Source organism: Amblyomma maculatum, chromosome 4 (genome assembly GCF_055883805.1).
Source record: "Amblyomma maculatum isolate TAMU_Amacu chromosome 4, ASM5588380v1, whole genome shotgun sequence".
Classification (NCBI taxonomy): domain Eukaryota; kingdom Metazoa; phylum Arthropoda; class Arachnida; order Ixodida; family Ixodidae; genus Amblyomma; species Amblyomma maculatum.
The window spans coordinates 71,193,824-71,208,409 of NC_139347.1; the positions used below are offsets into that span (position 1 = coordinate 71,193,824).

General features: G+C 44.0%; 1 protein-coding gene across 1 annotated transcript in view; it reads right to left on the bottom strand.

Moving 5' to 3' along the window:
* LOC146191366 (glutamate receptor 1-like) overlaps window positions 1–14,586 on the bottom strand; it is a 197,719-nt gene that overhangs the window by 29,751 nt on the left and 153,382 nt on the right. Inside the window, exons 6-9 of the mRNA XM_084601923.1 lie at window positions 10,695–10,895; window positions 6,316–6,423; window positions 5,931–6,041; window positions 4,891–5,106 (exon numbers count right to left, since the gene is read on the bottom strand). Coding sequence (XP_084458049.1) covers window positions 4,891–5,106; window positions 5,931–6,041; window positions 6,316–6,423; window positions 10,695–10,895 — 636 coding nt within the window. The remainder of the gene's footprint in view (window positions 1–4,890; window positions 5,107–5,930; window positions 6,042–6,315; window positions 6,424–10,694; window positions 10,896–14,586) is intronic.

Here is a 14,586-nt window from a genome sequence, read left to right on the forward strand (position 1 = left end):
GTACGCTCAGAAAGGGTGTTCTGTCCGTGATGGAAAATTAACTCATATTTGTCTCGGAAATCACTTCTTTTTTCGGGAAGGCGTAACTGCTGCTACACTGCAGGATCTTTTTTTCCTAATACTGAACTTTATCGCCTCTTTCTCTCCTACTCTGTAGAGCTGGCGCCGCCGAAAAAAGAAATGCGATCACGTTGACATTAGGCTGTCGAAAAATTTTTAAATCAGCTTATTATTTTCACAAGAAATTTATGCCACCTGTATGGTAAGCGGATGCAAGGAGACAGAGAGAGGGAGAGGTACGTTCAGAAGGGATGCTCCGTTCGTGATGAAAAATTAACATATAGCTGCCATGAAAATCAATTCTTCTTTACAGCAAGCGCCTAACTGCTGCTACACTGCATGGCACTTTTTTTTCTTAATACTGCACTTATCACCCCCTCATATCTTACTCTATAGGGCTGGCCCCGAAAAAAATGTAATCACGAGAACATCAGGCTGCGGAAAAAACTATAAACCCGCTTAATATATTCACAAGAACTCTGTTTATTAAAAGTGAAATGATGGTTCAAAACAGGTGGCACTGTGCCCGAAAACTCTTCGAGCAATGAGGAAATGCTTAAGTATTCGTCGTTGCGTATAACGTGCCTTAGTGCATTTATTCGCTTCTAAACTGATGCAGGCTGGAATAAGACACCAGCATCACATCTAGCAGATGATGTCTAGCATGTGAAATCAAAACATAGTTTTAGTCTATATTTTAATCACCATATATATTATCGCGGAAATGCTCCTGCTTAAGGAGTTTTTTTATTTTCTCAAACTGCGCCAGTGATAATACATTTTATTGGTTTTTGCATAGTTGCAATTAAATTACGAAATGAAATTGGGAGGCGTACTTTGAAGTAAATGCAGGAAGCAAAATTCATGTTGCTTTAAATCGGTAGTCTTCGTGTCTCTTCGCTTTTTTGTGCCACACACACACTCACACAAACGCAACTGCATGCACAAAATAACGAATGCAAATAATTCACGTATATTTTACCACTGGCGTGGCGATGGCCTTCATAACGGGTAACTGCATTAGACATCTATTTGCGTACATTGTTCATTAACTACTAAGGATTATTTTTTTCGCAACACACGGGTATATTATAGACCTGAAATATATTTCAGTGATGTGTTAGCGGCATCTGAGAAATTAAACTCATACGTACTCAGCGTTCGAGAACGCGCTTTGCATTCCTATGTTAGGACACTGGCACACATTTAAGGACACTAACATGTAAAACCGCACTCAAAACATACACATTTAAGAATACATGCTGAACAAAAATTACGTCAGAGAACATGATTGCAATAATAATAAAATATATGACTAAAGTAAAATTCTTCGTCACTCCTATTTCTGTGTTTTACACGCAGTGGCGTGAAAAAAACGTTGGCTATGTTCTGCTCATGGTGCGATGAATATCGTCAAGTTAACCGATGCGAAATGTGCAGCGTTTATATAATCGCGTAAAAAAAAGCACTGTACTGGAGAAATGCGAAAGCCTGAGCTTTGCTGCTGCATACGATAACGATTAGTAAACGATTAGGCTAAAAGCCGATTAGTAGACGATCAAGGTGGTCAGTGGAGAACGCCAAGATGGTCGGTAGAGGACGGACATGATGAAGGTTTAGAAAACGCGTATTGACGGGGGCTCATGGGCTATCGGCAGGTTCATCCAGTGATACACACATAATTGGGGACTCCAGCCACATGACAAATTGGAATGTAGTCACATGTTTTCTAAAGGTACACACGAGGAGGGGACAGGCCGCATGGTTCTGAAGGCGACTGACTGCGGTGGAGGGCGGAGCGGGACAAACGTGCCGATCCGGGGTTTCTGTTGACATGAGCAGAGCTGTAACAGGAGCCTTTTCACTAGCAGGGAGGGGGCAGCACTTCAAATATTTGCTCTCGAATAAGAGCTCGAAGTGTCTGGACAACGCTAGAAGGATGTCCTTGAAAGCCGTTAATAAGGGACAGCTGTCTTGCCATCTCCTCGAGCACAAAATCTGTAATCTTGTTCAGCGGCTAGCGGCCAATAGAATGAGTCAGAAAAGCGAATCGGGCTATACAGAATGTGGCTGAACCAGAATGCGCTGCTTGCGTGTCTCATCATAGTTCCGGCAAGGCGTGAACAACATATCGACAGCGGTGGTATAGTGTTCCCCACAACAAGCACCTGGAATGCATCAGCTATGTTGCCTTTCAGAGCGTGTTTCGTCCACACGCGTAGCAGGGTTCACAATGTCATCGATACTCGATCATGTTTCACTGGGGAAAATTACACACTAGCCGGCTTATATTGATCACGACTCCTTTCTTCTGCCCCGCCGTACCCTTTTCCTGCGCCTCCAACCTTACGCTTCAGCCTTTCTCTCTTCCAATGCTGCCTATCTCTCTCTTCAGATGCATCGTCCCCCTCTGCTTTCCATCGCCTCCCTCCTGTTGCGCCGTTCCTCGGCTGGGGCCGTAACATTTTGATTTTGTGCTAACCACCTTTCAGCTCCTTGTCTCAGCACAACCCGATCGCTGCGCGTTCATCTCTCGTCATAACTGTTTCTTTCGATTGTAGCCAGCCTCCGGGATCTCCCGCAGCAGGCTCATTCTTGTTGCTCATTGCCATACCCCACAAACCAGTAACCCTTCTACAGGATGGGAAGACGGGTGCTGGAAGAGCTGGGATACAGCACACACCTACAGGCTTATAAAAGGACAGCAGAGGTACCGCGGGAAATCAGAAATTGATGCTGAGTTTAGCCCATACCAAGAAACATGGACCCCTGCCTATACCCGGGAAGGAGGCAGGCGAGGGCAGAGTATTATGCGACAAAATTCGGCCAACAAGTCAGGTCAAGGTTCACTGACGCAGCTTTATACGAAACCAACGCAAAGAGGGTAGTAGCCAAGGTCTCGGACTGCGAGGGCCACGAGGTAGTTAGAGCCTCGATCGAAAATTGTGCGGCCACTGAAGCAGAAGAAGTGGCTATCGCACTGGCCATTAGACAGGGAAGAGAAACGGGGGAGCATCTGATGATACTGTCGGATTCTTAATCTGCATGCAGAAATTTTCTGTGGGGCAAGATATCTAAGATAGCACACCAAATCCTGACATCCACAAGCAAGCTAACAAAACCATACAGTCAAACACTAGTGTGGATTCCGAGGCACGCAGGGATCACGGGGAATTTGTTCGCGGACCGGGTAGTCCGAGGGCATAAAACCGACCATGCGCCCAACAGTCTGGCAGCAGAGGACCTGATTCCGCTTGACCCCGACTTCACCATGATACTACAGCACTACAGAGGCTTGCGGAAAGTATAACCGGAGCCACATAAGAAACTCAGTAACGAGGACTAGGCCATAGATCTGAGGCGGCTATAGACGGGCACCTTCATTAATTTACACATATTACACTTGATGCATCCTACGGCATTCAGAAACGAATGCCCATGATGCAGGAAGACGCCTACCCTGCACCGCATAACGCGGAAATGCAGTGCATATCTAATACAAACAATTCCGAATCCAAATGAAAGGCAGTACGAGGCTTTGCTGGCCAGCTCTGACCAGGAGGCTCAGCTCTACCTGGTCATACGAGCTCGCAAGCTGGCGAAAGCCAGTGGTGCCCTGGACTGGGAGCGCCAACCGCTAGTCAGCCTCAAGATAAAATATCCCCTTGTATTTTATTAAAGTTTTACTCACTCACTCACTCATCCGCCGCCTCTTACTCTTTCTTTCTCTACCATTTTTCCTAAATAGGGAGGGAGGATCTAAAATATCCATTCTGCCATCTGCCAGCTGTGGCAGGTGGCAGGTGGCGCGTGCTGCTTCTCTATGATAATACCTTCCACTGCTGACTCGTGGCCAGTTACGTCGACAACCACTACAAGAGAATTTCAAGCAACATGCTTGCGCACGATTAGCTACATATTTTCAATTTTTTTTCATACATAATTGCTCACCGACTAGCCCCTTCTGGTTTCGCAAATTCCGGTAGCAATACTGTAATTTCTTGGTAATCCTTCTGCTTGCGAGAGCCCGGGCAGCAGCATCAGCCAACGGAGTCCCGGACTGAGGACCCGACCAACCCCCAACCTTAACCCTTAACCCATTTTCCCAAATAATTTTAATTGCGAAAGCAATACTACTCTAGGTTTCGAGCCTTCAGCGTGGCGCGGCCGCACCCACGTGATGCTGTGACGTCACAGTCTACGTGACACTAGGGTGAGAGCTGGGCTACCAACTCAAGCGGTCGGCGTAGCGCGGCCGCACCCACGTGACGCTGTAACGTCACACCCCACGTGACACTGGGGTGAGAGCTGGGCTACCAACTCAAGCGGTAGGCGTAGTGCGGTCGCCGCCATGGCGCAGCGCTTTACGTCACACCGCACGTGACACAAAAGCGGTCAGCGTGGCGCACTAGAGGTGCAGCTGGTGCTCACGTGATACGTGACGTCAGGCGCGTTCATACGGCTTGGTTAAAGCGGGGCTTTATATGTGGGCTGGCAGGAGCTACCAACTTGGGTCTCTCATTTCACATGGGACGGTTACGTCAGAATCAGCCTGCTAGGACCCTGGCATTCACGTTACACCTATAGGCCATTAAGACACGTTCATACGGCTTGGTTAAAGCAGGGCTTTATATGTGGGCTGAGCAAGAAGAAAAAGAGAAGGAGAAGAACGGTCGGTCACCTGCAGCTAATGCTGTCGCTCAATATTTGTTTCTGCAACGTTGAACCCTTGTAATCTTTTTGTACTATCACTTCAGCTTCCTAAACAGTGTACTGCTTTGGGAAAATAACATTGACGTTTTCTTGGCAGAGATAAAGCAGGCAACCTACCTGTCGGATAAGTTCTCCGACCATGCCATTCCATCCAGCCGGAGAGTTGACGTCGCGGCCTCCATATTTGGAGTCGTTCACGAGCTTCAGAATGTAGTTGACCTTCACTTGGTCGGCTATTAGGTCGGCCAAGTCTTTGCAATAACCCTCGAACTGGTCGTTTCCTACTAGAACTTGTCCTGGTTCGGGTTTTTTAAACATCAGGTACGGCTCCTCCTGCCATGAAAGAATAGGTAGAAAATAAAAATAAATTATATGCAAAAAACTATTTTCGTTGAGAAGCGGCTTTTCTCAGTTGCCAATGAAAGTAAAGTTCCCCAAGAAATTCGGAGAACGATATGCACTAGATGTGAAGATTCCACGTAGATTAAAATGAGGTGTTTTTTTATTAATAAAAATATTCCAGTTTTAACACCAGCTTTAGTAAAAACTTGACCTTGGTTGTTGTCGGTTGAAATAACAAACACAAAGTAAATGGGGCTGTGAGGTTTCTACATCGATGCGAAAGTCACTTCTCCTGTTCTACCCTGGATTCCCATTGCCATAGATTGTCACAGATAACGAGAACGTCGCGTTTGGAAAATGAGTCAAGGACGGAATTCTTGTACGTGACCGCTTAAGTCTCCATTTTTCTCGTGCAAGATTTCATTGCGTGTAATTCCCCGTACCTTGAATTAAACAAAAAATTTCTGTGCTCGACGACCTTTAAGTTGAAGGCAGAAAAAAATTTGTGACTACAATTTATTAACATCATAAATATGGGTAGTGGCGGGTGAAAAGTGATAGCGCATACGTCCGCCTACTTTGAATACAACACAAAATTTTACTTTGCTTAAGTGGACTTAAAATCGAAAGCAGCAAGAAATTTGTGACTAAGAGGGGCAAGTAGCAAAATTAGTCGTACAAAGCCGAAAGCAACCGAGCATAAACGTAAACGCAATGCAATCAGGCTCGCTAACGTCAGAAGAACGGAAGCCTTGAAATGTTGAAAATGTTAAAGAAGAACGGCACGGCGCATGTAGATGCAAGGGCTGACGTACCAAGATGCTTGTCACAATATAGGTTTTGTTTTCTAGCTCACTGTCTTGCTTGACTCTTTTATACTTCGGTGGGTGAGGATGTAAACCAGATGAATCACTCCACTCCGCGATCTAGAAAGAAGCAACATATCAGCAATTGTCGTTCAAGGAGGCAGAAAAAGTGCAGATGCACATTTGATTTGCAAAGGTTTAAATATTGGTCTTAATCTATTTCGTTCTCCCCATGTAAATGTGCTGTGACGTTGATCCATTCGTAGCAGTGCTTGTGGCAGGCAGGCAGGCGAGCAGGCTGGTAGTTACCACAATCTGAGATTTCTTTTGTCATTTGCTTTCAAAGAGAGAGTCTACCGTTCTTGAAGAAAACAATTTAGAGAAGTTTTCTTACCTTAACCATCTCGCTGTTCATCGTCATCTCTACTACGTCGATAGTAAAATTGACGCGGTTTCCTTGTTCATCAAAAGATATGTTTCCTGTGAGACTAGTAATTTGTGTCTGAAAAAGAAGAGGTCAATTTAATTGCTTCATTAAAAACAGTTAAAATAACAATGCTTTTTTTTTTTTTTTTTACCGAGAGAGGGGTTGCGGAAAAACATCTGGTACACATAGAAAAGTACTTTCTAGAGGGCCTCCAAAATCTGTCTGTTATCAACGCGATAGCGGTAAGGCAACTTCGGCAATTTTTTGATCGTACTGAGTTAATGAATGATTTATATTTCTGAAAGCTTGGTCATCACAGCACGCGATTGCCTTTTCGCAACACCCAAACAATATTATTAAATAAGCAGAAAACGTCAATCAAAAATTGAAACTCCCGTGCGGGACCCTGAGAACACTGCTTTGCGTGATGTCACATGATGACGACACAGGCGTGCAGCCGAGCAGCTGTCGTTTTGCAGAGGTGTGCGAACGTGAATCGGTGTCATGTACGGCACCATATGAAACATACTTTGTGATGTCAATGAGCCGTTTTCGATGCCATCGGGTAGTGACAGTTAGGACTCGTCATTCAAATGCAATTAAGAGAAACATAAGCGATAATTTAGCATACATGGTCAAGAGGGTAGAACGATGCGAGTTATCTTGAATGCAGCTAAATTATTGGCGTATGAAGCATGTGTTCCCTAGAATTGTTAAGTCCTTTATGCACTCGCAGATCCCGATGCAAGTGGCCGACATATATCAGGGCGACCGATCGTTACAACAAATTTTCGTTCTTTTCTTGATACCGACCCCAAATCCACCTCGTTACGTGTGAGATTATTGTCCGCAGAGAAATATCCCTGCCACATGGAAAATTGAATGCCATTTCCACTTAATGGCATTTGTTCATTTTAATGCCCTTTTTTATACACGCGGCTACACGACCAAAACTAATGCCTTTTGCAAATAATGGCTATTGCGATGGATAAAACTTAAAGTATACACTAATTTTGGTGCGCCGTTGCGAAAATGTTTGCGCCCTGAACGAAAGCAGATTTCAAATCTATATTCATGTCTTTCATGCCTTGTAACGAGCCTGTTCATCACGTCTATCCATTACGAAGTTCAGCGGCGATGTCGGCGCTTTTTTACGGAAGAGTACGGACGCTGCGCGTCCGAGCCCGGCTGCAAAATATTAGAGCGGACGGGCTGGCCAGTTTGCACAACGTACACTTTGCACACTAAAGCAAGCTAAAAGAGCAACACTTCATATTGACATTGTCTATTGTGCCGCCGACGGATAAAACCGTCGAGTACGCGACCGACCACTTATCATATACAGCCCAGTTCCGTTTGAGCAGGTTCGCTTGCTCGGCGTAATATATGTTAAGCGATGCATAAAAAAATGGCCAACCTCAGCCGCATCAAGAATGTAGACGATAAATTCGCAATGCTTGTCGTGCTTGCCTCAGCGACCTTACTGCAATGGTGCCTCTCGGGAGAGCGGCGGACAACGGCGCTCTGGCCGCACGCTGCGCCCTAGTTGTCGACAGGCCTAAACTGTTTCACACCGTAGCCGCAGCGGACAGGTCTTCAGTATCGATCAGCGCTAAAGTAAATCATCTATTCGGAGAACAGCCTTACCGTCAAAGCAATTGTCTCAAGGTAAAAGAAAAATATAATTTCGGCGACGCCTTAGCAGCGGACTTAGAGTACCAGATCGGGAGCCGTATTCAGCAGTTTGGGGCTGCGAGCGAAAATTTTATTTGCCGCAGTTATCAGCAGAATCTCGTTGCAGATCAGCGATCGCATGTAAGGGCTATTTTTGAGACTCATTTATCTAATCGCGTATGATATAAGAAATCAACAAATTTTAGCTTTTTTTATTTTTTTTTTTTTATGACGGTGGCTCTTAAACAACCCGCCATGCCGGCATCGATGGCCGGCGGCCGGCGGTTTAGCAAGTGTCGTGTGGGAAAAGATCTTCGACACATCATCCGATCTCAACCATTGCATCGAAGTCGCGAGGCCAAACTCCTCTTTTAGAGCCATTCTGTGTTGGTAGCAGTCCCGCGTAAACTGTTCCGAGCACACATGCGTTCTCAGATGCAGAGGGAGCTCCGGATCGTACGATTCAATTTTTCGCGAAGCTCTTTTTCCTTGGGAAATTGGTTGTAAAACATTGTGTTGTTTTTTTGTAGTATTACTGGTGCAGCCAAAACCCAACATTAGCTCCCACCCATAGCTGCAAGGAATGCATTAAAGTGTGAGCTGAAACTATAAGGCGGTGATTCTACGATCTATGCTGTTTGTAAGCAAGCTGTCGGCCGTGTCTGCGTTTTGCCAGACTGTTTCTGAGTAGCGTCGCCGTCGTCCTGCCCCATGCCAGTAGTAGCACCGTATATGATCGTACAGGCTACGCTACACTGTTCAAGCCGCGCCCACTGGGAGGCTGTATTGTCGCCGTCGTCCGCTCGAAACCCTTGCATGACTATAAAGTCATCAAGCACAGTGTTGGCAGCAAACTTTATTGCACGAGTCGCGAGTTCCAGAGCGCTAGTTTTAATGTTACTTTGCGGGAAACCTAAAGGCTCCTCAACTGTGCTTTTTGGCACGTGTAATCTTGATGTTCAGAAGAACGTCTGTTGCCAATTTCGTTCATATCTATGAGCATCAAAAAATCGCCGTTGCCTCGTTGATCGAAAATCAGGCATTGGCCTTGTGAGTGAAAATCACGAGCATAGCGCTGGCAGGCAGTAGCTGGTAGCTGAAATGGCCGAGCACTAACTGGATGTTGGATTGCCTGACATTAAGTTTGGCAGAAGCTGCCAACTCGAGTCTCTCCTTTCATATGAGAAAATGATATCAGCAGCAGCCTGTCAGGACCCTTGCATTCGCCTTACCCTAGACCAGGCAGGCACGTTCATACTGCCTTTATATGTTGGCTGGTAGCCTACGCTATCGCGTCATGCCATTAAAGACGGAACTTAAGTGCCCCCATAATTGTAACTTAATGACCGAAACGACACAGTCAATGAGTAACGCTATAGCGGACGACTATAAATCTCATTTAAACTCATACTTGTAATAGATCACTTATCCAGCTCTAGTCATAGTAGTGGTACACAATCCCCTGGCGGTGTCTCTGCAATAAAATTGAAGTTCGAACAAGGTCTGTGACACGACTGATCATTGCAGTAATATTTTGCACTCCCAGAAGATTTTTATCAAATGGCTCTCCACTGCATCGTTACGTTTTTCCCAACGACAGAGGTAGTATTAGGCAGTAAAGCAAAATTAATGAAGAGCATATTTTCTACCGCGCCGATGCATATTTGGACAAAGGTTAATCCTGCAGCCCGAAAAGTACGAGCCATTTTGAACATGCCGTCGCGCTGTTCGTCTACCGGTACAAGCTTGGATGGCACACGTCGCATTCATCGATGTCATTCGGTTATAATGCACTTTATGTGTCCTTTGATGGGAAAACTGGCAGAGTGCATTAGTCTATTTTTAGCGAAGTAACACATCGCAAAGATCAGACGAGCTCGAGGCAGAAAGAAAGAGACGGGACTTTGAGCCAACCAGGTTATCTTCGCGTGTTTAAAGGCAACAGCAGCCTGATGGAAACCCTTTTTTTTCTTCTGTGCGCGACAGACAGCGGAACACCGGTCGTACGCCAACAGCAGGGTGCGCGGATGAATGGCTTTCCTTAATGTGGCTGGTATACCTTACAACGAGAGTAATGTGCAAAGAACTAATGGTTTGGGAGAGCTTTTGCGACATATTCTATGCTGCTTCAAAATTTCTGAATCCATCTACGCAAACATGAGGAAGGCTTAACAGGAGCCATCATGCATGAATTTTCTCAATATAAGTGCGTTGATGGCGTTAGAATACCCTGTGCCCTAAGGGAGCACTCTCAATAGGTCACCATCTTTCTAACACGCTTTTGAAAAGAGAAATAGAACAGGCTGCACCAGTCTCCTTCATGCGAAGCACACCCTTTTGTATGACATGATCGAATACACGTATCTACAAATTTATCTTGCATCAGTCCCTTTTCTCTAATTCTTCATCTGCTTGGTTTCAGCGGGTATAGGGGCTATGCTGCTGGGCTCTCACTGCACTATTATCTTTTTTTGTGTGTGTGGTACACACAACTGCTATACAAGCTTTTAATGTAAAGTTATACACCAGTGTGCATGGATCTGTGGATAATACCTTCCGAAGTTCATATGTCTCGTTAGCGTGCGTTTTACGGCTAAAGCAGTGCATGGAACAAAAGGAATCCATATAGCTCTAACCAAAATTCCTCTTCGACTGCAGGCTAATGTTCTTACTTGTCTGAGAAACTCGGCGATTGTCTTGCCGTGTTCCCACGTGACTGCCGGCCAACTCTGGCAGTCGATGCCTTTCATGCCGCGGTTGTAAACTTCACCCCGGCGGAAGTTGTTGCGGAAGATATCCGACTTGTTCTTCAACAAGCGGCTGTATGTATCCAGGATTACTTTGGCAGCATCGTGCATCAGCGCCACGTCAGCCTGTGAAAGGAGAAAAGAAAACTAAGTATATGACTCAGCACAAAACGCTAGAGCAATGTCTTAGCACCTCGACTATTTTGTTATAGCCCCTCGATGTTAAGATGACTGAAGACCAACTAGTCCACCGTAAAGCTTCGCGCACGTTAGAGAGGTGAAGGAAGTAATGTGTTCCTATGAAACAATTCTTCGAAATATGCTGTCATGGCTGTCTCGAGTGCAAATATAATAAGCAGTTGCTTAACTGTACATTGCCTAAAGAGGCAAACTCTTAATCTGCGGAGATTACGATTACACTTGAGTCTTTTGTATTTGAAGGTTTTAGTGAGACGTGGCGCTCAAACTGTGGTCATGCTAATAGGGAAGATGACCAGAGAGAGCGTCCAAAAGAAGCATTCAAGGCGAAGTTTTCAAACGCCAATCAGGGCAAGAGTGTAAGCGATGTATGAAGGAGATGGTGAAGGTGATGTGTTAGGTTTTGTGGCGCACAGACAGCTAAGGCCGCTATGAGCCAAGCACAAGGTTACCTGTGCTATTGTGTTAGAAAATACGTTTTTTTTTAGTAATAGGCCATAGTTTGTTTAGAAGCTTTACTTCCTTTAGAAAATGAAAAACTTATGAACATCGGTGAAAAACACTTTCCTAGCAAAGGAATTGTATGAAGAGGGATGTGTTCATTATAGAGAGATTTAAAATCTTTTTTTTTTCCTTATTTCTTGAAGCTTTGTTCATGGAATCACAGTATGGTTGATTGTTAAGTCCTCGCCACATGCTTCTCATGTATGTTTTTCTTGTATGAGGAGCATAAAATTGTATGTGAGATGTGTATGTGCAATGCGGAGGTGACATAGGTTTATTTCAATAAAGCGCTTTTGATTACAGTATTACTTCCATTCCTCGGATGTAGGCTTAACCAGATGCAGTTAAGTGGCGCATGATAGCTTTAGTTCCCTATATGCCAAAAACCTCAACTCAACGCAACTCAAATGTAGTTTGCTTTATACTTCATTATTGATGAAACCTGTCATTAGCCTATTTCGGAACTTACACTGTATGAACCTCACACATTCCTTATGAGGCATGTCGATTGGTTTTATTCCAATGTTATGATCGCGTGCGGCACTTTTGTTAGCTTTTTCATTCCCTCTAATTCCTACGTGCTGAGGGTGGTCTATGACGTTGAATGGCGGGTTTATTAATGCCGTTTTGTCTTGAGGCTTTCAACCGTTTCTTGCTGCAGAAAATAATGCTAAGAAAAGAAATTTAAGAAATTGAGCGAATTACAAAAAAAAAAAAAAATGTTGTATTACATTTGCTGAAAGAATCACTGGATAAAGTTTAAACTACCAGCGTCCTTAGCCTACTTGAATTTTCAGGCTGTTCTGAGCCATTTGCGAATGTTTCTTTAGACTGCAACGCCGTATCGTTAAACAATGAGATACGTATTTCTACCTAGCGGGCCATATTTCAACCACGAGTGATATAAACTCGTATGTCCGAGCTCCTGGATATTAGGGTACCTAAAGGAAAGCATAAATATACTTACTCGAAACTCTTTTTGCGCGTTACTAGAAGACGCTATGTCGCCATGCCGAAAAGCTGCGTTGCTGCAAATATTCTGGAATGGAAATTTATCCAATAGATCACCGGTGCCCGGAATAGATCTTCACCATTTGAAGTGGCTCCTCTTTGACGACGTTACTTTTTTCTTAGACCTTGGCAAGCTTTACCAGAAGGGTGGATTTGCATGTAAATGCGAACTTCTTTGACGGCTCGCTTAAGTACGCAACTATAATATAAGAGAGTGCACCTTGCAGCAGATGCTCTCGTGTGAGCACCGTCTTTTCTTAGGCGTGCGCGCTCATATTCAAACTCATTGAGCAAACTGTATGGAGTACATTTGCATATATTTAAGAGGTTCACACCATACTTCCGTCTTCACCCCAGTTCAATATCTACTCTTGAAGAAAGGTACTTATACAGGTTCATATGCTGCTGCTAATATTGCTTTGTTCCCTATCTCCTATAAACCAAAAACGCGTTGATTATCCTCTAGGACGTGTTGATCATAATATTGTAGGCTAAGGGTCAGAAATGGCAGACTCGGCATTATAAGAACTTGCAAAATAGCAGAACACATATGTGCATAAAATAAGGCGTTAAACTGTCGACCGTACTAACCCTGGCAGTAGGTTTTTTCAACATTTATTCATATACACGTTTTGAAGTAATGTCTCACACGTGAACGCATGCATGATTAATTTATGTTTTTCGTAGCCATTGGAGATTCCTTATATTTTGTGCCTAATTGACGATAATGAAAAGTTCATTGCGGTGCCTTGAGCGCTTTACGCGACACTTCACAGTAAACACTCTTGTGCAATGATATTATACAACTTATTATTGTTAGTATGCAAAGTTCAGCCCTCTGAACGTTAGGTTATTTTCTGATCGTTTCTTTTCTAAGCAACGAGTAGCTTTTGGGCTAAGACGCACCTTAGCGAGACCATCGAGCCTTCAGCTTGTCCCAGTCTGCAAACTAACATCTTGCATTGATATATTTTTGTTCCATTAAGGTATATCAAAATCAAAATCCTAAATTATAAAGCCTTGGACTATGTAATAGTAGCATGAAGCTCAATTCAGCGGGAAGAATGCTTTTATCCAGCCAAGAAGAAAATGAATTTTACCAGGGAGACATATAAGAAAGGGAACATTAAAACATTTGATCAATGGCTGGTTGCTGGCACAAGGAATTTCAGCAGCATTTATGTGGTGACTGTCACGTAAAATATTTTACCTGGAGACAGCATTTGAATAGTTGGGCATCTTTAACTTCGTGATAGACGGCAGTTAGACGCAAGATATTCCAAGAGTACTCACGCGGTGCTTGTTACGAAGAATGAATTTACTTGGGAGCCTCACCAAAACAATAGGGCAGTTTTTGCGTCTAATTTTGATGACTACGCATCGGATCCTACTTGTGCACTATTGGTGATTTTCAATCACATTATTGGCGTGCATAGGGCCGGAGTCGCGAATTTTAGCGGGCTTTCATTAGTCTGAGCGAACCGCTACATGTAAGTGAAAATATTGGCTACGACAGTGTCTTATATACTGAAAAAAGTATATGCTGATAATCCGGTAAGACCTTCTATTATTGAACTTCTCAAGTCAATAAAAAGCCCTGTGATCAGTAAAAAGAACTGCTCAGCAATTGTCAATACGTAAATACGGAGTACCTTGTCAGTGGAAACTTTTAAATGCACTGAAATTAAAAAAAAAATAAAATAAAAAGACAGTCATCTTTACTTCACCGGTCCCATCCCATGTAAAAATAGAAGCTAAACTAACAATATGGTCTGCTTGCGACGACCATCTCACTTTGCAGATAATGCGCAACCAAACTCCCAAGCAGTACAAACAACCGACCATGCGCTCGCAGTGAAGAGCCTTTAGAGGACTTGCGCATTGCCAACCCACTTCAATATTGGGAGAGTGAATTATTCTACCTGGGGAGAACTTCCTTTTAGCGTTAGTGACGAAACATAAAAAAAAAAAAAAAGGTTTGTGGTGACTTCTGCGTAACGTGTACTGCAATCAGAAAAAAATTCCCAGGATTGTACTACATCAACAACCGTCTAAAAAAATTTGCAAGCTGCTGCGTTGGCTATGCGGTCATGTGGAATAAAGA